The 24,545-nt window shown below is 41.1% G+C and overlaps 1 protein-coding gene across 11 annotated transcripts in view; it reads right to left on the bottom strand.

Moving 5' to 3' along the window:
- Positions 1–24,545, bottom strand: part of LOC120401063 (WD repeat containing planar cell polarity effector) — a 301,239-nt gene that overhangs the window by 145,522 nt on the left and 131,172 nt on the right. For 4 of the 11 annotated variants that reach the window (XM_039530641.1, XM_039530631.1, XM_039530630.1 and 1 more), the window contains 8 exons: positions 22,678–22,793; positions 20,145–20,201; positions 18,285–18,395; positions 15,097–15,181; positions 13,539–13,583; positions 12,409–12,459; positions 9,630–9,700; positions 9,314–9,373 (listed from right to left, as the gene is read on the bottom strand). In XM_039530641.1, the coding sequence (XP_039386575.1) occupies positions 9,314–9,373; positions 9,630–9,700; positions 12,409–12,459; positions 13,539–13,583; positions 15,097–15,157 (288 nt within the window). In that variant the 5' untranslated portion in view covers positions 15,158–15,181; positions 18,285–18,395; positions 20,145–20,201; positions 22,678–22,793. Of the gene's footprint in view, positions 1–9,313; positions 9,374–9,629; positions 9,701–12,408; positions 12,460–13,538; positions 13,584–15,096; positions 15,182–18,284; positions 18,396–20,144; positions 20,202–22,677; positions 22,794–23,579; positions 23,899–24,545 lie in introns of those variants that run through there. The other 7 variants (XM_039530637.1, XM_039530636.1, XM_039530639.1 and 4 more) reach the window with 4 other exon arrangements.

Here is a 24,545-nt window from a genome sequence, read left to right on the forward strand (position 1 = left end):
GTAAATTGTCCGTCTTATATACTTATGTATCTAGACCAGTGGTTTTCAACCTTTTTTCATTTGCGGATTTGTTGGAAACCACTATGCTATGGTAACAACAACCTTTCACGGACCCCTTAGACATAGTCTGCAGACCCCCAGGGGTCCCCAGACCACAGGTTGAAAAGCACTGATCTAGACATTTCTAATGTGGCCATTACTCTGCTATTAAGAGGCACCGATGTACATTAGATACATCCATTACTGTGCAATTCAGATACCGGACATCATCATGCTCACACACTGATTTGGAAGTCTATGTGCTTTTAAAAGGCATAGTGCCAAAACTTCCTGGCCCTCCGCTCAAAAGTACATGTGCACCATGTGTCCTCCAGTTGTCTCTCCTGCTTTTCTCCAAGCTCCGTCGCTAAGTCTGGATCCCTCTCGTTGCGGTATACCAACAGACCTTCAATAGTAATGTTTCTTCAGGAAGAGCACAAATCTTTTGCACCTCCCTAAACAAAGTAGATGCAGGATGCCACTAGGCAACTCTCTCTGCCACAAGAGCGTCAGGAAATCACAGAAAAGCTTTCTGGCTGCTTGTTTCTTGCCCCATCCCCTGCTGCAGCCACAGAATCACTCAGAAACGCCTTCATTCTTCCACTAGCGTTACTTATGTATAGATAGATATTGGTATGTTTTTCATTAAAAAACACACACACACCCCATGCCTCCTACCTTTGCACCCATGTTTTGGTGGGTCATGATTCAAAGGCTTTGTAGGGTAAGTGATTTTATTTATAGAATGAATTTGAAGAAAGAAAAGGCGTTTGAAGAGAAGGACCGTTTCAAGTATAGGTGGGAGCATGGAACAAGGCACAAAGACAAGAATAAAAAGGGAATGCAAAGGGAACATTTAGATGCAAGATCTCATCTGCTCCTGCTTCTTATTCCTCATATAAAGCCATAACTACATTGTGACATTATAACCTTAATAATGTGACAAAATTTCCACAGTAACTAAATGTGATGTCACAAAAGAGCTCTATGACTTCAGTTAGAGGATAAGTAGCAGGTGAAAATGAACTTTTAAGAAAAAACATTATGTAAAGATCAAAGTAGAAATACAGAATAGATCTATAACCATTTGCTTCCAAAAAGACTTTTAAAAAAAAGTTTGCCATGAAGCACAAGCAGGTGTTTAAATAACAAAGAACAGTTTATGTTTTCATTCAAAATTAACCTGAAACTTAGAAAATGTACATATTGCTCTAAAACCGGACTTCAGATGTTTAAGATTACAGGCGAGTTGCATCATACGTGCATTTAACTTACGCGAATTCAACTGTTCGCGCTTGGCAAAAAAAGAAAAACAACAAGATGCCTGTAAATAGTGCGGGTGATTCCACCCAATGAGCGTATGCCCCGGAGCGAGTGAGAGATGGGAGATGTGAATCTGCTGTTCCCTCAGTCGGTCTCAGTTCCCGCATGCCTCTCATGGTGTGAGCATCTCACCACATCACTGAGTGTGATTCTATTATTTAAAGATACGTATTTTTCGTACAACATGGCCCCTACTTCATCTGGTGCTCAACAATCTGTTCCAATTCTCGAGGAAAAACTGACTGTGTTGGACTTATTGAGAGACGGTATGTCGGTCTCCAACGTGGCGCGTAAATATGGCTGCAACGAATCTAGCATCCGTGCCATCAAGATTCGAGAGAGAGAAATTCGTCAAGCCGTGGCATCAAGTGCAACAATAACTGCTAAGGTGACGAGCCAGGTGCGTGATAAGACTTTAGTGAAGACTGAAAAGACATTCAACTTATGGCTGGAAGACATGAATCAAAAACGCGTGCCTATCGATGGCAACACGTTGCGAGAAAAGATTCATACCCTCTACGCGCTGTTCAAACCTCCTGCCGAGGAGGGACAGACTTCTGATGAGAAGGAATTCAAAGCCAGCCAAGGTTGGCTTAACAGTTTTAGGAACCGCTTCAACCTCAAAAACGTGCAGACTACTGGTGAAGCTGCATCTGCCAATGAAGAGGCAGCAAAAGTCTACCCCGAACAATTGAAGAAAATCGTAGAAGATAAGGGCTGTCTTCCAGAACAAGTTTTTAATGCTGACGAGACTGGGCTCTTCTGGAAAAAAATGCCCAACTACACTTACATTTCGAAATCAGAAAGACAAGCCCCTGGCATCAAAGCAGCTAAAGACCATGTGACTGTGTTGTTTTGTGGCAATGCGGCTGGGCATTTAATAAAGCCAGGCTTGCTCTACAGGGTTGCAAATCCCCATGCCCTAAAAGGCAAGAACAAAAATCTCCTGCCTGTGTTCTGGAAATCACCCCGCTCCTGCCCTGACGGGCTTAAAACAGCCCTGGGAGAGGGCTGTGGCAGGGAAAGCAGCTACTAGGCTGATTGGGGCGTGGCCCAGCAGTGGCTGCTTCCCCAATCAGGCCTCAGCTGGCCGTATATAAGAGGCTGGGAGCCAGGAGCTCAACAGTCTCTCTTTGCGTTCAGAGAGAGAAGGGCCTGGCTGCAGGGAGGCTGACCAGGTATCTGGAGTGGAGCAGGGCTGGGGAAAGGCCAAGGGAGCTGGGGAGCTCTGGCCTAGGAAAGCCCCAGGCTGCAGGCCTGGTAAGGCCTATTAGGTACTGGGTTGCAGGGGCAGCCCACGGGTAGCCAGAGGCAGCAGGTCCAAACCCCTTTGCCTCTGCTGAGTGGCTGATACTGCAGTCTGCCCCAGTGAACGGGGGCTAGATGGAGACTGGGCACTAGCGAAGACTGAGGCAAAGTGGAGATAGTGGGTGGGGGTTCCCCTGGGAGGGCTGGTGAGCTAATTCCCAAGGACAACCAGCAGGAGGCGCTGCAGGGTGAGTCCATTCGCTTACAGCTTTTCTATGAGCTTGTATTGTCCAGATGAGAGCTGGGCAGTACAAGAAGTACATTTCTGGGGAAAAGTCTGGGTCTGGGGTCACCCTGCTGTATAATTCAGGCTGGTAAAAGCCTGTGCATGACTGGCAGGCTGCAAATACACACAAACATAGCTGAGAGTGACTTGCATGCCGGAAGCTGTTTGTGAGCAGTCCAGGAGTGGACCCGTATCATCCTTGACACACTCGTTAATATTTGCCCAAATGCCCTTCTGCAATGCACAGATGAACGTTGGTAGAACACAGCTTGCTAAAAGGGAATTTAGGCCCCAATGCAACAAAGTACTTAAGCTCATGTTTAACTTTAAGCATGTATTTAAATCCCTCTCTATTCCGCAAGGCACTTAAGTACATGCTTAAGTTCCACTGAAGTCAAGTTGCAAAGTCCAACCAAGACCAGGGAATTTGCAAAGAGAGGCACAGAACTACAAAGCAATGCTTGTTCAAGCAGGATCACCCACCTCTTCATTTCAGGTTGCTTTCCCCCTCCACCCCATTGTAATTATTCTGTCACTTCCCTCAGTACAGCTGAGCTTACTGTTGTTACATGTTAATATTTCACAACAATCAATGCATTTGTGATTTTAGCCCTGGATCTCTACCAACCTGTTATGAACTAACTGCTATGATTAAAAGCAAATAATTTAATATGATGGACAGTGTTCCTATTACTAGCTGGCAAAAAGTACTAACTTCTTATATGTTTTATTCACATAGTGTCTTGATTCTGACATTAGATACCCTGGCATGTGTCACCATATATCTTGCTAAATCAGCTTACTTGCGTGCACATGCACAGCAGCTAATTGCACAAGCCATGTCAGCACATATTGCTGTGTATCTCAGCTCACAATTAAGCTCTAAATGTGAAAATGACAGTAACATAAAAAGTATTTATGTACATACGCAAACTGTAACTTAAATAAAATAAAAGTAATTAAATACAAATGCAAAATTCTTATTATTAGCTGCCAATAGTCACTTCTGCTACCTTGCATTCATACAATGAAATATGCAAATATTGGCATGTGTTAATCCTACACTGAATCGTGCATGTAAAAATCAAGAAGTTAGGAACTAGATTATTCAGCTAGCTCTCATTAGTTTTGCAAATATACACTGTACACCAAAACTGAAAACATGGTCTCACTTCACAGTACTGAATTCACGTTTTTGTAGCAAAAGACTTCGAAGCATTCCAGAGTGTTAAGGAATGATACCATGGGTGAAAAGTAGCTGTGGTTTCTTCATAGCAAATTCTAATTAAAATATCAGTGAAATTAATTAACTACATCAAATTGTTATTCCTGACCAGAACAGGAAGGAAGGAACAATTTATTTATAAAAAATACAGTGACATTTTTACTGGAAAGATCTCTTGCCTTTCTTTTCTGTCAAAGCATCTTTTATGGTCTATTTATTTTCTTCTTTTGACAACAACTAACAGAAGATTACAGGATTATTTCAGCAGCTCATCATAGGTCATCAAACTTTGGGTTTAGAACTACAGTACTAACATGGATGCTACTGGAACTAGTAGGTACAGACGTAAAGAATCGAGCTCAGTCCTTTAGGGCTCTACTAAGCTCTCTTAAATGGAATACTACAATCCTTTAAAAAAATCACAATACAGTCTAGGTATGTTTGCATGAACTAGCACATTTTCTGTTTCTATATGATATAAAAAATATTCAAGTGTATATACAGGGTTGCAAGAATAAAGAACACAGTCAACAGATTTTTTTGGCAATGAAAAGCATGTAGATATAAAACTTCTAGTGCCATGTTTGTCAACAGCACTGGAACCAGGGGAGGGATGGGGCGAGAGGCTCCCAGGGGCCATGCCCCCCACTTTTAACAAGGGTGCAGTTTGCGGGGTAGGGAGTGGCGCTCGCCCCTCCCAACTGCATGCTTCAAGCAGGCACGGAGTAGCGCCAGTAGGGGCTGCACTTTGCGGAGGAGGAGCTGATACTGGTGATCAGTGCCCCCGCTGCAAAGCAGAGGCCCTGACAGTGCTGCTTCGTGCCTGCCCAAGGCTTGCAGTCTGGGGGCAACACCAAACCCGTCCCCCAACTACACCCATGTTAAAAAGTGGGGGTGGGCACGGCTCCCTGGTCCCCCCCCGTTTCCGGCGCTGGTGGCTCTCCCCACTTCTACAAAGGTTCCGGTGCCCTTGATGTTTGTCATATAGGAAAAAGTGATGAGAGCAGACTTTAGACACACAATTAAACTTTAAAAAAAATACAGAACTGGGGCAATATTAAGGTTTAGTGGTAGTTCTAGATCAGAGGTGGGCAAACTACGGCCCACGGGACCGTCCTGCCTGGCCCCTGGGTTCCTGGCCCGGAAGGCTCACCCCCAGCCTCTCCCCCGCTGTTCCCCCTCGCCCGCAGCCTCAGCTCGTTTGCGCCGCCAGCGGCGCAATGCTCTGGGCAGTGGGGCTGTGAGCTCCTGGGGCAGTGCAGCTGCAGAGTTGGGCCTGACCCGGTGCTCTGTGCTGCGCGATGGCAACAGCGTGGCCTGGCTCCAGCTGGGTGGCGCAGCTGTAGCACTGCCAGCCACCAGTGCTCCAGGCAGCGCAGTAAGGGGGCAGGGAGCAGAAGGGGTTGGATAGAGGGCAGAGGAGTTCAGAGTGGTGGGCAGGGGTGGGGGTGGATTGTGGTCGGGGAGGGACAGGGGGTTGAATGGGGGCAGAGATCCTGGGGGGGCAGTCAAGAAGGAGAGGGGTTGGATGGGGCCATCGTCTCGGGGAGGCCGTCAGGAATTAGAGGAGGGGTTGGATGGGGCGGCAGAGGTCCAGGGGTGGTCAGGGGACAGGGAGTGGGGGTGTGTGGATGGGGCAGGGGTCCCAGAGGAGCCATCAGGGAACGGGGGATGGGGGTTGGATGGGGGAGGAGTCCGGGGTGTGTGTGCAGATAGGAGGTGGGGGCTGGGCCATGACCCCTCCCCTAACCGGCCCTCCATACAATTTACAAAAACCGATGCAGCCCTCAGTCCAAAAAGTTTGCCCGCCCCTGTTCTAGGTAATGGCATGCAAAAGAGCTGGATTCAATTTAGAGTCTTGAAGTGAGATTTTCAGAAGTGTGTGCATGCAAATGACTTGCATACATAATTACTCTCTGCATGTAACTGCAGTACTGTGCGTGCAGTCTGTCATTTGCACACACAATTAACATGATTGCACATTTAATTTTAGGAGCTGTATGTGTGCATTTCTCTGAAAATATCTTGCCCCCAATTTATTGCTCCCTGGTTTACCTGAAGGCTCTGGGGAGGCAGCACACTGAGGGACTACGGCTTTTCACATACTAGTAGGCACAGGCCTACAGGACAGTAGGCCTATGCCTACTTCTCACAAAATCTGATACACATCAGTCCGTCATGTGATTGTCCTATTAAACTTGTACTGCCTTACGTTGTTTTCCACCCCTTCTACCTTGCCAAAGGAGCAAAGGCCACAGAGAGAGGCTGTGACGATGGCACATTATTACAAGGAAAAGTGTCGCCTCATTATGGTTCAGTCAGAAATATGAAGGATTCACACACAATGGGAAATTTAGAAAAAGTCTGTCTATTGATTTTTTTGTAATATTTTAAGTTGTTATATTTTTATTGATGACATCTGTCAGTAGTTTATGATAAAAGGGCTAGAAGGTTGAGTAGAATGGCATTAGGATAACAAATCTTTGAACTCCCAGTCACCCATTCAAATCGAGCCCAGATCAGTAATTAACTACAGTTATTAACATCTAAGTGGTGGAGTAATTTACTTTTCACTATCCAGGATGTTTGTTTGCTTATTGCTTACCACAATAATAGCAATTTAATGTAAAATACATTCTTCTCTATTACAGGCAAAGGTTATTTTCCCCAGAGTAGTCTATAAAGGGAATAGTGACAGGCCATAACTCAGACCATTTAAGTGTAACAGTTAATTATACACCCACCTGAAGTTTATAAATAAACCTCTAACCTTCTTTTTCACTTTGCGAAGTGATGTTTCCAAAAAACATTAGCAAATTATTGCTTCAAATATTTTTAGAATTTACTCCTTCCCACCAAATAGAACATGAAGTATTTTAGTTAATTTTTTAAAATTCATTGGTTCAACAATACGGCATTTTACTGTCACTGACCACAATGCTTTGCACATCTTCTACTGGGCAATTCACGAAGGGAGGGATCTAGTCATTTTCACAAGATGCTACAGGAAGATAAGTAGCAATACCGTGCAGATACTGTATGATATAAAAAAAGAATTGAAAGTAGGCATTTTGTGAATTGTTCTACTTGAAAAGAACTCTCTCAAATTATTTGTTTTCCTCAGTTTTATTTTCATTTATTGAAGAACTACAGTTTATTATGAGGATGATGGAAAGCAGGATAACACAAATTTTTTGACTGACTATTCTCTGGATTTTCTAAATCACTATGAGAAAGTTCAATTCCAGCTGCTTATTGACTGTATAAAACTGTGTTGAGCTGTGATAATCTCAAATGCAAAATGGGCTAAGAACTGAAGAAAGCAAATGGAAATTGATTAAGATAGAGAAGTAACTATTATTAATACCTTTGTTTTCACCTCTAGCTAATTTTCAAGCAAAATATCTCAAGAAAACTTACAGGAATAGGCCAGATATCTATCTACCTCCTTATATGACCCCACTGATGTAGTGCCAAAGCACATATTTAAAAGTAGAAATAGCAATCTCTCTCAATTCCCCCCCTACCTTGTATGAGAAATAACTCGATAAATATATGTTGTTTCTTTTTTATATATTATGTTTTGTGTACACCCACGTATGCATGTGAAGAATTTCCTCTGAGAAACCTAAGTTGGAGAAATGAGTTTTACATATGATAGTTGGCGGACCTAGGATGTTGTGCTTTAAGGGAGGAGTGACACAATTCTGGCTGGAAGAAGTCCCCTGGCAAGAGGCTCCAAAATTCAAGAAGTCAATTCTTAAAGCACAGGCTGCAAGAGGAGGCAGGCTGTTCAGAGGACAAGTATTCCATTTTAGTGAGGAGTGAGAGTTTAGAAAGATGGGGATGTAATAGGAAGGAAAAAGATATGGGGAGACTGGGTAGAAAGACACAAGTGAGGATACATAGCAAAGGGGTAACAAAAGAGATGGACAACCATTTTTTGTGTAGTGACACGTAAAGCTGATCCCGACTCATCTTCTCTGATTCACACACTTCTTCCCTTCCCCCCCCATCCCCCAAAATTTGGGGCCTTGAATAACTGAACAGTTGATACTTAAACTTAGCTTTAGAAGATCAGCATTCACTGACAAATTGTTCTTGTTAAAACCAATTATGGAAATTTCTTTAACATACATGGAACTTGGATACTTGAAATATATTTAACAAACAGGACCATGCAAATTTGGAACTATTTACATTTAAGTTACATAGAAAAACATTAAAACATTTTGCAAAAGCAAAGAACAAAATTTGTTTTTTAGAACTACATTAGTAACATTTTTAAAAATTTCAACTTCAATGCTGAAGCAGTTTTAAACATGATGCACCTTTCTCACAAATATCGAAGATATAGGGCTATGCAGAAACGTTTAAAGTGATAAAATACTAACCACATCTTCAGAGCAAGCTGTTGATTAGGAAGCTGGATCACACATTCCAATATGCCATACTGTTCCCACTTACCCTGCTGCCCTGTGCTAATGAGGATGTGAACAGATGGTTCCTTTTTACAGTATATGGATATTTATATACATATCAAGGACAGATACATGTGCATAGCTTGCCACAGTGCCCTATGCTCTGGGACTTGACATGTGATCTGTTTATCTAGATTCTCACACGACCCCCATCACTATGGTATCCAGGTTCAAAATAAATGCTTTGGTACATACGTGTAAATATTTGCCACGTAAAATATATAATATAAAAATATTTTCCAGGCCTCTTTATACATTTTAATGGCTCTTTTGACTGTGTGGGTCCGATCCTGTAAGGTGTTTACAGTGGTGCTGGAACTAGGGGTGCTGCAGCATCCCGTGGCTTGAAGTAGTAATAACAAACACCAAATACATGGGTTCTATCATCAGCACCCCCACTATAAAAATTATTCCAGCACCCCCGAGCTTTTAGTGCCTTCAAATCCCATTACTTTTGTGGAAGCTGCAGGCACTCGGTACCTCAAAAGATCAAACCCTTGCTGAGTAATTCTTGGTAGTAAAATGACCATAGAGTTTGATTTTATCCTGTCTGTTTCTGCTTATAAACAAAATCTAAATAAAGAAATCCCCCCCTATAGAAACTCACTGGTGTTTTAGACCAGTTAACATGATAACATTTCAGCATCAATCACTGAACAGTCGTTCAGCTCCACTGACTGAACATTTCAAGAGCATGTCAAAACATTTTACCTGACAGACATATTTATTCTTCCATTTGCTCAGCACACACTGACTGTTTTGCATCAGCTCCTGAAGAACAACAGAAAACAGAAAGAGTGGAGTTGGCTGTACATATTGTCACTAGTGGTGAAGGTGCTTCTGATTTTCAAGCATGAGAGATCAGCATGCCACACAGACAAAGATGCAACTGTTTTGGACCAGCCCACTGGACAAAAGCACATTTATCATCACCAGGAGGGCTGATCCTTTATGAAAATTAAAGCTGTTGAAAGAGGTTTGAAAACCGGATTATTTGTTGCCATACTTGAAAGTTTCTGAAAGGTACCTCCAGCTCCTTGAGAGCATCGCGCAGTTTTTCTGGGCGTTTGTTTTTAAGTATCCAAGGATAATCTCGAGCTGGAAAATAAAAAATATATATATATATATATATATATATATATACATATATATATATATATATATGTATATATATATATATATATATATAAACAGTCAAAAACTATGTTTTAAGTTGGGGTTTTCTTTCTTTTGGTGTGGGGAAACAAAATAATAAGATTTATAGGAATGATCTTAAACATAACTTGCCTATAATTGGGGGGAAGTGGGTATGGTTTCTATTGTCAAATGATATCCTTTTGAAAGGCTCTGTCATAGGAACAGTTAACATGAAATATCCTCACCTACCATGATTTCACCATGGGAATCATGGATAAAGCTCTCAGGGCAAAATATCCTTCCCCAGCTGCTAAGCATTTGCCCTGGGAAAGTCTCCCAAGCAGAGTGTTGCTAGCTCACAGAGATGCAAGTTATCAACTCCCTCCTGACTCATCTTAGATATTATTATGTTGAATTAACATTAAGGGCAGAAATTCCAAAAGCAAGCACTAACTTGTGCCCACAAAATATGCATGCATGGATGCCAACTGGTAACTGTGCCTTGCACTACTACTACTACTATATGAGCCATTTAGGCATTTATTATCGAAAATTTGGTTCTATGTGTCTGCCAAGGCAAGCTAACAAAAAAAAGATGGGGGGGGAAGGTTAGACAGGAAGTTCAGGATCAGGGTCTATGACTGCTTAGCTCGCTTAAATAGGAATCATGGATACTTACAATTATCTAACAATCTTACTAACTTTATTTAGATGCCTAACTTTCAGCAAACAATTTTGAAACATCTGGCCAAAGATATTGACCCTGCAGTAATTAGGAAGGCAAAGCTCCCTTTGGAGTTAATGGCGATAGCTGTGTCATAGCTGAAAGATCAGGTTTTAATAACATACTAAATGTCATTATTTAAAAAGTGAGCATTTTTTCCCCCAAGAGTACATAACAAAAAAGCCTGTGAAACTGGAAACTCCCCCCCGCCCCTTTATTTACCAGTCTAAACTATTTAAAGGAGATTTGGTGAAAAGTTTCGAGCTCTGAGCTGTCAGAGTTTGTCAATTTTCATGCCAAATGAATTAACAGTCAAGTTTAAACCTCCCCACAAAACCAATTTATAATAGAAATGTTATAAAGTCCTTCAGTCTCGCACTGTGTATATCATTCAAAACAAAACAAAAAGCACATAACATACAGCTTCCCTTGTATTGGACCAAGCCAGTGTCAATGGGACTGTCGTGAAAATTCTAATTAGGCATGTAAGATCACTTTTTCAATAAGCCTCTGTGTAAATTAAGAACGCTTATCGACATATACAGAATGGGAACTTGCTCATACAAATACCAAATTATATATCCAAATCACCATTTGAGTACAAAATTAACCAGTGCAGCCTTGTCAAAAATATGGCCCATAAAAGTGTCATGTGAAATTCGGTGCTTTGGGGCAGCCCTGATCTCAGCACAGATCCTGGTATTTGGGCTGTGCATTGAGAAGTCCAATGAGGCCTGATGGGGAGGAATCTTCCCATCATGCCACAGAGCAGTGGTGGAGCCAGTTCATGGGAATAATTACAGCGACACAGCTACAATAGCTTATGCTCGCATTGCATGTCACATATACGAGAGGAGCTGGTTGGTGCAGCTGTGTAGTCAGTATCTGCTGGCTCTGCTTTGCCCACAACAGACAGACCCATCATACAGGGAACCCATGCAGAACAATACTCCACAGCATACAAGGGATGTAAATCCTCCATATGGCTCCTTAAATTTTGCCCCGCTTTATAGCAGAATTTCACAAGTTCTCCTGGACAAAGGGCCCTCTGAGCATACTGGGGACTGGGTCCCAGGGTGATTTGTCCTTGTGGGCAAAATTCTGCCACCAAACACACACACACACCAATCCCACTTGAATTAACGAGAATTTTGCATATCTATCTGAAGGAAGAATTTGGTCCTAATACTAATTCAGTTATGATCAGATACAGTGTTAAGGGAACTCTTACAGTATAAATTTTATTTTGCAAAATCCCATAAAAATCAATTACATTTTTCATAGCTGTAATGCAATACAGATTGAACACTACAATGTGGTATGAGAAGGAATAACTATGCAGTAGTTATAAAACTTGTGATGGCGGGAAGGTTTTATTATGCAAATGATAAACCTCTAGCAGCATTGTGATAGTAACGTGATAGTATCATTAAAACTTCTTTTAACCAGCGAGTAGGAACATATAATCCAATGTAAATTTTCCCAGAAAAAACCTCACCTAACAAATTAGGAATAAATCTGATTATTAGTGCCATGTTTCTTTTACTCCTCTTGGAAAAATTTTAGTTTTGTACCAATTAATATTTAAATTCTTTCAATTATTTAAGATATTTATTGATAATCTGCAGACTAAACTTGATAAGGAGAGTCCTGGATTATGTTTATTTCTGTTTTTACTTGGCAAGAGAAATGAGAAACAATTGTGACTACCATGCTCAATGATATATAGAAAAGATATATTGCAATTACATAAGGAAGGTTTAGTTACATTTTGTGAATTATTTTGTGCTCTTTAGGTCTATGATATTCAGTCTCATACTACATGGTATGTGCAGAAAGTTGAGTTTGAAGAAGAGAGATTATTTTAGCGTTTTGTCGGGGCAACAGCAATTAAAAAAAAGTAACACAATCTTATCACAACAAGTAACCTAGAAAATGTCCTTACATTCCACAAGCTGTTGTTTCTCTTCTAAGTAACCATGGTTCATTTGTGATACTAAAATTTAAAAAAAAAAAGGGGGGGGGAGGAAAAGATGAATGTTAACCCTCACAGCTGCTGTCAGCAAATACAACTTAGATAATATTTTTACCTCTTAGCTCTACATTAAAGAGAAGATTCAGACATTTTAATAAAACACAGAAATTTACACAAAATTAAGACAGCCCTGATTTTTTCACCTCACAGTCAGATATCTTAAATTCGCAGTGAAAGAAAGGCTTATGCAGCCCAACAGGTGGGCCAATATGACTGAGCCGCCAATCTCATCAGATAGTGAAGTGAGCTGCAACTGAATCCAGGAGAGAAGCTGAGTCAGTCTGTCATCAGAACCATGGAGACAGCATATTAACCACCAAGCTAAGTACATGGGATGCCCACACAAGCCTCCACTTTAACCTGGCCTGAAACAGGAAGTAACTGTAGCTGAAAAGACCTTTTGGGCCATCATGAAACTTCTAGGATTAACAGGATTAATCAGATAACGAAAATTGATCATTCACTCTGAAATGCCTATTTCAGATATCAGGTAAAGATCCAGGAGGCTAACACTAGTGCATTCCTCTGCGTTTCCGATGCCCTCTACTGGGATTCCAACATATAAAAAATTACTGGAATGCTCAATATCAAATTGGCCATATGTGAAACAGTATATTACATTAAAATTATATTGTTAAATAGTTTTATTAATTTTTCTTTATAGCACATACAAGATTGTTAGGTAAAAAAAATAGACACTCCAAGGCATGGTTGATGTTTAGTTGATCACTCTCCAAATGTAAGAGGCATTCAGTCATATCTATTGAAAGTTCCTTTAATTATTTTTATGATTCATTTAATTATTATCTATAGTTTCTGTCTATTGGAATAAAAATAGATTCAGATTACTCAAGACAGAGTCTTTGTGACTGTTTCTTGATTTTAGAGAAATACAAAAAGACTCTTGCATATTAAGAAGAAATTCATTGCTGAGTTTATACATAACACCATTAGCCAAACAACTTGTTCCCAAAGCAGACCAAACATCTCAAAGTTTTAAACAGTTTTTTTTTAATAGTTAAATACAATTTATACTGTACCTGGTTCTTTCTTGTCATAGTACTGATAGATCCCAATGTCTTCATCTACATAATCGAGTGGAAATATCATTAAATCGTGATTGTTTGTCACTTGAAAAAATGTAGCACATGAAATGAAATTGAATCACTTTTAAAAAAATGCTTCCTGGTGAGTGGCAATGTTACCACTACTGCCCTGTAAATTGCAACTATTTTTTTTTCTTTAATACTTGTGCACTTTGGGAAGCTCCCCGTCCCATGGTAAAAAGCTCCCATTTCTAGCTATGTAGGGCTCTAAGATATTAGACTTTAAAGAGATACTATTTTACTATAAATTGGCCCAAGACTCACTCTATCTCATCCTGGCCTCGGGAGAGATTTTGGGGGAAATTCCTCAGTTGGGGAAGAAGGTGGAAGGCATTTCTTTGGCTGGCTGACTTTAAAATAAAATAGCAGCTTCTTAAAGCTATTCAGAGGTTTGGAATGTTAGAATAAAATCTGAGGGAGATGGGTTAGTGGGCAACAGGTCAAAGCCACATGATATATTAATTTATCATATGGCTCTGCAATTTATTACATAGCTATCATTTCCAGAGATGGGATTTTATACACAGTATTTGTAATAAACAAAAGCAATGTTAGGTTGGAATCCATTACAAAGAAATCTGAAAATAATGAACTGTCATTTAAAGATCTGGTTTCTCCCAAAAAACAAAGTCTAACAGTTCATGTTTCTGAAATGTAACAGTTTATAACATGCTTTTAATTACAATTATCATAATTAATTATTTTATTTAGGCTGCCAGGCTTTTATGGACAGTCTGGCTATTGATTAAACATTTTATCTAGCTGTCATTACAGCAGGCTTGTTCTCATATGGGACACTGTGGGATATTGAGTCAATATTTGATTAATCATATTTTTGTATGATTTTTAGTGTTACTGGAATGCACCTTGCTACAACTGTCATAGGGACTAGATGTCAAATAAATGTGGTTTTGGTATCACACATTTCAAAACCAGTGGTTTGTTGAGCATTGGATTTTAGCACTTGTAAAGCTAGAAGAACAAAGGTTTTTTCCACATGGATGGTAATTAGTCATGTATCTCAAATTACTTTGAAAACTGGAATGATCGTTTAATAAGATACATTTATCTTAAGTATACCAGTTCTCCATTCAACGTTTTCAGAGCATGAGCAATAAGTATTGTTACATATTAAGTACATATTATGATACTTCTGCAATCAACTGGAATGTATGAATGAATATCAATAAACTAGTCATTATAGTGAAACCTATAGTAAAGCAGCACATGGCTTCTTAAAAGGAAACATGAATTAAACAATATATAATCTTAATAATTTTTCATTATTGACAAGGATACTCCAGATCTGTGATGAGATAAGAAGCCGACCACATTATACCATACTACTTTTATATAATTTACTTTCCCCAAGAATAAAAATAAACTTCAACTTCACATGAGTATTCAGAATTTGATATCAATTCAATATTCATTGACAGGTTTTGTTATTCTGTTTTAGGAAAAGGTTGGAATTTGGTCACAGCTGATTTACCCCCAACATGTAAGGTATTCTTCAAAGACCACAGGTGCATCTCAGTCAGGCAGAAAGACATCTGATGGCAGATGGAAACTCAGTCCTACCAAAGGAAGGAAAGAAACAACATGTGCAAATTAATTACCTTCTACCACCAGTGAAACTGAAAGTCCCTTGGCAACTAAGTGGCAAAAGAGCCTGCCATTGGAGATATTCTGAAAGCAGAATTATACAGTAACCACACATACAGTACTGCTCTTGTTTCTGCTCCTATGAATGAGGCTACCTAAGAGACAAAAATATTAGTCCTTTCTGTTAAACTAAATGTACTATGTTGCTATATGTATATATGGGTTGTATTTTAATTCTAAGTAGGTATTATAATAGGATCAGAAACAGTCTTTAAGGGCCTGAAATATACTATTTTGAATAACTGTAATTGCCTCTCATTAAAAGTTGACATATTCAGCAACAGCAAAATCAGTGACACAGGAGAATGAATTTGAGACAATAAGGTTTTTTGGGTTTTTGTTGCTTTATATTTAGAGCCAAATTTACAAACAGGTTCTATCTTTGTCCTTGAAGCTGTTTACATACAACATTACCACATATGCGTATGTCAAAGTAATAACCGTGCAAGCAAAATGAGAGGCTGTTTTTTAAGGTTTGACCCTGGAATATTAGAATATACTTTTAGGGTTTGACCCTGCAAGCCCTGCACATAGGGAACATTCAGTGAAGTCAAGAGAGAGTTTTGAACAGGAGAGCCTTGCAGGCACTAGTAATTAATGTGAAATACCTAAAGTGATGGCTTTCCTAGATCAGAAACATAGGGAGATTATATTAGATTATTACTAACGCACAAGAACAACGGGTGTCAATCAGATAAAATGTATGAGGTGAATGTTATGTAACATGATTGCAATTTTGTTTTTTTGTTTCTTTAAAGTGTTGCCTCTCCATATTCACAGTTGTGAGAATGAGTCCCCTTCAGTCCCCTCTCTCCTCCCATGCCACTGAGCATCACGAACCTTCCGGAAAGTAGTTCCATTGGACCTGTGTAACCAACCTCTTGTGGCACCAAATATTCCCAGCTGAGGTTACAAACAAGACCATGTGCCTCAACTGCCTCTGCCCAATGGTTGCATCAAAGTAGAACTCTGCGGAATAGAGGAAGGAGGGCATTTAACATGAATATGCAGAGGCAACACTCCTGAAGAACCATAGTTCGTATGCTACTGGCCAGAACCATGTTTTTCATTTTGGAGATAGGCTCTCATTTTCCCACTGTGGGAGTCTAAATAGTACTACACCCACAGGAAGATGGGCTGAGGAGTTCTAACTGGAACTGCCCTCCCAAAACAAGCATCTGACATAAATGTCAATCAAGAGAGTTGTATGATGAAAATATTAGAGACTCATCATGGATGTCACCTTAGTCCTGATAAAGATTGCTGTAAGACACTGAGATACTTTCACCCTAGCTAATATATAATATCTCAGTGCACAGCTTGATCCACTTAAACACTGCTGAGTAGAAAAGCATTACTTTTACACCGATCCCCAAAACTACAAAAAATCTTGCCGACTTCCTAAAGCCCTTAGTACACATGACAACTGCTCTTGTTCTTCTTACAGATGTAACTCATAAGTAGAAGAAAAACAAGTCCTCAAGAATCACAAGGTTAAGGTCCTTGATAGAATGTGTTCTCTGACTGATGGGAAGACATTAATTAACCACATTTTTTTCAGAAATTTTGTGAGGGTGGTTTGATTGAAAAGAATCTGCCACTCACAAATAATATATATTGAGCTGGCATGCAGGAGCACCTTGACAGAAGAAAAGAGGCTGAGAGACTTAGGCACAATGAATAATCTAATATATGGACACAGAACCTAGAGATGGAGATGGTGATCTGATACTTCAAACCTGGTGGTCTGGTCTCTAAAGTATTCTCTCTGGCTAGTCTTACATTTTTATTCTAGCAGTCAACCTTCTTCCAAGCTTGTAGGTTCACTGTCACTCACAAATTAAGCTCATTCTTCATCGCAAACTTCAAAGTCACCATTCACTCAATCGGATTATGATGAAGAGTGAGTAGAAAACATCTGCTAAACATGGCAGCCCCCAAGCTGATTTAAACTTCTCCAAGTATGAGAGCCAACAGAGACGTTAACAGTTATGGTAATTCTTAGAACAAAATTCTTGCTTTTTCATCTAATTATTACCATTATATTTTTGGTTTTAGTCTGTTTATGAGCCAAGCCTTGAGCATCAGAGAGACAGAAAAGAAGAGAGGAGCAAAAGGGAAGTGCCGGATTGAGCACTAAAAGAATGCTTTCAAGTGTTTTTTTCCCTTGAGTGTCAGAAAGGAAAAGACAGAAAGGTGCTTTGCACTCAGCACCAAATAATAACTTTTGGATACTTTTCCTATTTTTAAACATTTTCACTCCACTACTGAAAAAAAAAAGTTATGTAGGAAAATGAACTGAAGCAGCACAATCAAAATTACATTTTAGTCCTCAGCTGAAAAATGATGGATTGACTGTCCAGGGGAGTGATGTCCTCTGTTTATTCACAGGAGTAAAAGATGGATCCTGCCAACATATCCAAGCCTGATCTGGAGGTACCACATCTAGGCATGAGGGGCAATTCAGTTTATAGACTCATTCTATGCTTGGCCTTTATGCCCTGACTATCAACAAGAAGGACAATCAGTGCCAGCTATGGAGATGGCTTGTTTTGGTGAAGTGATCTCCAGTCCACTGGAAAAAACTTTTAAACCATCCCCTAACCTGAGATGTCTTCTGTTTAATTATATTTTACTCCAGACTGTATGAATGGAAGACTTATGTCCCTAAAATAAAACGTGATACACTTCATGCATTAATATTCACTATTATGGAATTATTCTTCTCTGGTAGGAAACATATTTGAATGAACTCAATCCAGGCACAACAATCAAATTATAGCATCTCAATATCTAACTACCTGATTTGTTGCACAATTTTCTTAACTCTTTTTTTAAAAATGATGTGCAAAGTTTACATTTCTTTAACTGCATCAATTAGGCTCTGCTCCTGCAAAGACTTACGCACATGCTTCAAGCATATGCGATGTCTCATTGAGCTAAATGAAATTACTCATCTGCTTGAATTTAAGCAAATAAACCTTTGCAGGATTTGTAAAGACAAATGCAGGTTACCTTTTACGTATGACCTTTTCTTGCTTCTGGTTTGTAAGTTTTGTGACCTTAATTTTTTCCTCTCATTTGATTTCTTCATTGACTTAAAGCTCTCCTTAAGCTTGCAAAGTTCTGATTTTAAAAATTGAAAATTTATATCTTTTTAATATAAAGATAGTTGGGATATATCTGTATATATAAATACATATACACATTTTTGCTGAGATGTTTATCTAATTATACATTAGCTAAGGCTTTTTCCAAAGTCCTAACATGAGCTCTATTTTAGCAAAATATCACCACAATTTTTTTTTAACTTTAGCAAAATTAATTACATGAGTGAATAAGGAAATGGTTATCATTTTTATAAGCTTCTGGACAGAATATCTCCCACAGCTCAGTTTTGTTTTTTACTACTTTTTCCATGTGGGCATCAGAATTATCTCCCTGTAATCACTGGAATTCATTCCCATTTTCATTGTCAAAGCTACAACTGATCAGATATCAGGTATTCAACCAATGAGGTAAGCCAGAAAACCACTCTACAATTCATTCTGTGTTTCTGAGATGTAATATCTGGAGCAGCAGTGATCAGTCTCTTTTTCTTCTACTTCATGACCAGTTTCTCCTTCACCAAGGAGAGTAATTCCTTGCAGCACAGTGATATTAGGAAATGTAATAGTCAACTCTGTGAGATAAAGTTTGGATCCAATCAGAAACACTAGATAAGAAAGTAGGTACTGTAGCTTTGATGAGCAGACAAATATATTTCATTGTGCAAAATATGCAAAACACATTTTAAAAAGCTGGAAAACAGGAAGGTTTGTATTTTTAAAGTAATCTTTTTATTTTATTTTACTGTAACTTGATCAACTAGCTTAAACAACAAATAGTTATCCAGTACAAACAAGTAGATCTCTTTGAGCTCAATCCTGCTCCCATAGCAATTAATGGAAAAATATACATTGACATTTATGGGAGCAGGATCATTCCCTTTCTATCTGTTCACATGGATGTCATGTCTTGGGGAAAATATTTGACCTGAGTGCTATACAATGGAAGACATTTAGAACAAAATAAAAATGTAGATAATCTGATTGATTTTTTTTTAAACCTTCATTAGGAATCAGTTTGTAATCTGGTTCAGTACAAAAATAATCCAGATTCTTAATTCTCCCTTATGGTTTATTCCACCAAACTGCTAATATCTGAGTGATTTAAGGAAACTACTCTATAATCTAGGGTGACCAGATCACCACACTAAAATATCGGGACACACTGTGCCATCAGCCCTGACCACCGTCCACCCCGGCTCCTCCCAGGCTCTGCCCCAGGTCCCGCCCTCTCCTCACTCGGCCTCCCCCTCACCGTGCCCTTCCTCATCGCCTGGCCTGCTGCTGGCTTGCTATGTCCCTCCTCAGTCCCCCACCCACCGCTTGCCTCCCCGCCCGCTCGCCCACCTGCTGCTCGCCTCTTTACCCCCCCTCCGCCCGCCACTCACCCTTACAATGCCGACTTCCCTTCTGCAGGGTGAGTGCTCGCCCCCTCTGCCTCTTCCCGCCCCTGCACCACCCTTGCTCTGCCCCCATTCCACCCCCTTCCCCAATTCCCCGCCCCGCCCTGCCTCTTCTCCGTCTCCTCCCCTGAGAACGCTATGTCCCCGCTCCTCCCACCTCCCTCCTGGAAAGCGCTAAGTGCCGCCAAACAGCTGTTAGGCGGCAGGAAGCGCTGGAGGGGGGAAGGAGCGGGGACGTGGCGCGCTAGGGGGCAGGGGGGAGAAGGCGGCGAGGAGGGGGGAACTTGGCTGCAATTTTTCCCCATGGGTGCTCCAGCTCCGGAGCACCCATGGGGTCAGCGCCCCCCTCCCGCTCGCCTCCTTACCAGAATATTGGGACAAATGGCGTCCCGATCGTACATTGATCCAGATGCAGGACAGTCCTATAATAATAAATAATAATAATTGGAGATATACAAATCTCCTAGAACTGGAAGGGACCTTGAAAGGTCATTGAGTCCAGCCCCTTGCCTTCACTAGCAGGACCAAGTACTGATTTTGCCTTATCGAGACATCTGGTGACCCTACTATTATCTCTCAAATTTCATAGGCATGTCAATATTTCTCATGTAGGCATTCCCACTTCCATCTGCTTACCATGGCTGGATACAGGAGAGCCGACAAGGAAAATAAGAACTTAGCTGTCTCTGTTGGCTTTGGCTCAAATGTCTAAGGGCTAGATCCTGCACATGGAGCTATGTGAGCAGACCCCTACACCTCGGCACAACACCACTGAAGTCAGTGGCAATCTGAGCGGGTGGAGGGATTTGCTTGACTCAGTCTATTTGTAAGAGCTTCCTCTAAATTTAGATCCAGAATTGAAACTGAACTTTCCCAAATGCAAGAGGTATTTGTGATTTGGTTCATTGCAGAAATATCCCCAAGTCACACAGTTCTTATTTGGATTTAAATTCGGGGCTTGTGGGGGCAGATGTGGTTTTTCAGTTCATCTCCGTATCTAATAATCCCTTACCTGGATTTTACAGATAAGAATTTACACCTCCTAGGAATAGGGTTGCCAACTTTCTAATTGCACAAAACTGAACACACATGCCCCACCCCGCCCCTTCCCCGAGGCCCTGCCCCTGCTCCACCCCTTATCTAAGGCCCCTCCGCTGCTTGCTCTCCCCCACCCTCACTCACTTTCACTGGGATGGAGTGTAGGAGGGGGTGAGGGCTCTGGCTGGAGGTGCGGGCTCTGGAGTGAGGCTGGGGAGGAGGAGTTTGAGGTGCAGGAGGGGACTCTGAGCTGGTGCGGAGGGCTGAGGTGTGGGGTGCGGGCTCCAGGAATGGGCTCAGGGCAGGCTTAGGGTGCAGGAGGGGGTTCTGACCTGGGGCAGGGGATCAGGGTGTGTGGGGGGGTGCAGGATCTGGGAGGGAGTTAGGGTGCAGGAGGGGGTTCTGACCTCAGGCAGGGGGTTCAGGGTGGGGGCTCTAGCCAGGCAGCGCTTACCTCAGGTGGCTCCCAGTTGGTGGCACAGCGGGGTTAAAGCAGGCTCTATGCCTGCCCTGGCTCCGTGCTGCTCTTGGAAGCGGCCGGCATGTTCAGCCCCTAGGCAGAGGTGCAGCCAGGCGGCTCTGTGCGGTGTACACTGCCCGTGCCCACAGGTGTCGCCCCCACAGCTCCCACTGGCCGCTGTTCCAGGCCAATGGGAGCTGTGGAGCACTCCCTGATCGCCCCTGCGCCTAGGGACCAGACATGCCGGCCACTTCAGGGGAGCTGCACAGAACCAGGGCAGGCATGGAGCCTGCCTTAGCCCTGCTGCACAGTCGACTGGACTTTTAACGGCCCGGTCAGCAGTGCTGACCAGAGTCGCCAGGGTCCCTTTTTGACTGGGTGTTATGGTCAAAAAACAGATGCCTGGCAACCCTACCTAGGAACTCTAGCAAAGAACAAGGTAAACTTGAGAATGAACAACTGAAGTTTGGTTGCTGTGGGAATCGTAACTCTGACATTCTGATATCTGCATGTTTAAATTCTCAGCTTTAAGGTGGCATTAACAAAGCTGTATGTATGTGTTTAAATAGAAGTTTGACATTGCATAATAAATAACATTCAGGGCCTGGTTCTCATGTTCACTATGTCCCTTTATGCCACTCTGGCAGGGTAAAGGGCTTTAAATGGAGTAGAAATTACATTATATTTATCCCCCCCATCTCACCCCCCCACACACCTCTTTACGCAAAATCCCCTTTACACTGTCAGAGAAATGTAAAGAGGCTTTAGTATAAATGGGAATTAGGACCTCCATTTATAAATGCAATCCTCAGTTTTAGGAAGTGGTAATCCATACATGTTCTTATAAACCAACTCAATTCAAAATCTGACCTATCTTAAAATATTAGTTTCAGACTTTTTTCTGAAGAAAAAGGTAATATGCAGATGGGTGTACAACACACAGTATACACTGTAATGAAATACACACTGAAGCTATTATTGTAAGAAAAGGCTGAATAATCATTGAAGGGAAATACATTATCTGATAACCCAAGAATTCTGGCATGAAAATCATACATTGTAAATTTATTTCCATGTGCCGTGAAGTTGTTTCATGCTCCATTGAATTAATTCTTCATGGTTTTTATTATTGTTTTAGAAATCTGAAACTAAGTCCTGTCCTTTGTAATTACAAATAGTTAAGTTATATTTACAGTTTTAAATGTTAATATATTTCAGTGTTTAACTGTAACAAAATTATATAGCTCCTTAAAAATATCCAAATTACTACATAAATCTCATCCTAATCAAAAGCTCAGCTATAAATCAGAACACACATTTTCACCCCAAGTGATAGTAATTAAAAGCACATTTTAAATACATATCTTTCATTTAATATAGCTGCTGCTCATCTATCTTACCTGGAGTCAAAATATTGCAGTCCTGATCCTGCAACTAGTTCTGTGTGGATGGGTCCAATGGGGATCCATGTGGGCCAAAAGTGCCACCTATGCAGAGCCAATAGCAGGATCAGATCCTTAAACAGTATCCGTAAAAATAAATACAAAATTCAGAAATTCATTTTTATTTGACTGTTAAGTATCAGGATTCCAGAAATCATTATTTTGAACAGTTTGGTTGCTTAGCTGTGTGTTGTAGAGAGTCCTGAAGCACATGGTGAAGAACTATTTGTTGCGGATCAGCTATACTTGACTTCTTGGATTAGCAATCTCTTGAAAAAATGTCAACAACTTGTCAGTTCACTCCTCTGCAAATATTTGCAGGGAAGAGATGTTCTAAAATACACTTGTATGAACACTCTATATTTCTAGATGTTGATGGACAAGTATTTGTGTTTATTATACACGGGTATCTCCATTTTATGCAATATTACATTAACTACAACCTGATTCACTCACACTATTGGCACCCCTATTTTGGTATGGGGAATGTTTTTTTAGTGAAATACTTACATTGGTCCAAGCCCTAGTGTAGACACAGTTATACTGGCATAATTCACTTTCCCATATTGAAATAGTTATATCAATATAAAGTGCCCACTGCAACCTTTATGTGTGTTGGGTCTTTGTCTAGCTTGCTAGAAGAAAAGGAGCATTGCCCTTTGAAGGGTTCCCTTGCAACAAGGGGGCAGAAGGGAGAAAGCTTACTGGGATGGACAGGAAGGGTAGGATACAGTTGGGGCCAGGTCAAGATCACTGCATTGCCCTTCCTGCTAACAGAAAGAGTGGGAGAGGTATTTATAACCCAGGCAGCCATGAAAGGCCCTCTTTCCCATGATCAGGATGGAAGAACCCACCCATACCTGTATTTGGAATAGGACTGGGTTCCCTTTAGACCTTCTGTGGGCATCACACTAGTTGCCCCTTATCCCTGGTGGGGCTTGAAGGAATTTTTCCCTCCCTGCCAGATTGGCCAAGGGTTTTTCATTTTCCCCACAGCTGGTCTGGTCTGGTGGGGTGCAGTAGGCAGGTTAGGTTACCATGTCACAACTTATACGTAATAGTTGTGGCAAATGTTCAGTGCAGGTACTTAGTATGGAAGGCATACGTTATTGGATACATGTGATTGGAAAAGGATTTGAAGGAACACATCCCCTATGGGAACTTAGTAAGTGGGGTTGAAGGCTCCTTATGTCTCATCAGCAGGGAGCCAAACCCCTCCTTTTCCTGGTCCCCTTTAAGGGAGCTGAGGAAAGGGGTTTGGGGCTCCTACATCTGGATCAGAGACAGCCATCTCCTCTCTGCACTGTACAATTTATTGCCAGATACTTCCAGGTATTATACATTAATAAAGCTGTGGCCTAATTAATCCACATTCACGGCTTTCTGTCTTTCTTCCAGCATGGTCGGACAAAGGAACTTTATACCAATGCAACTGCCCACACTAGGAGGGCTTTACCCTTTAACAATAATGGTACAGTGAGATGGGGCAAGGCCAGATGGCTATAGTAAAGTAGTGAGGAACAGGTACGTTAGCCCCAGGCTAAACAAATCCCTGGTACCATGGTAACCAAATGGCAGTTGCTCCAGACACCTGGGGCCAATTAAGATCCTTCTAGAAAGCAGTGGAGATAGCTAGGTTGATTGGGACACCTGAAGCTTATCAAGGGCTGACTGGAACTAGTTAAAAGCCTCCCAGTTAGTCAGTGAGGTGTGTGTGTGTCAGGAGCTGTATGAGGGAGCTGTGCTGCTGGAGGAATGAAGCAGTACAAATCCATATCAGGTGCAAGGAAGGAGGCCCTGAGGTAACAATGAAGGAGATATTGAGT

This window comes from Mauremys reevesii, linkage group 3, assembly GCF_016161935.1.
Source record: "Mauremys reevesii isolate NIE-2019 linkage group 3, ASM1616193v1, whole genome shotgun sequence".
Lineage (NCBI taxonomy): Eukaryota > Metazoa > Chordata > Testudines > Geoemydidae > Mauremys > Mauremys reevesii.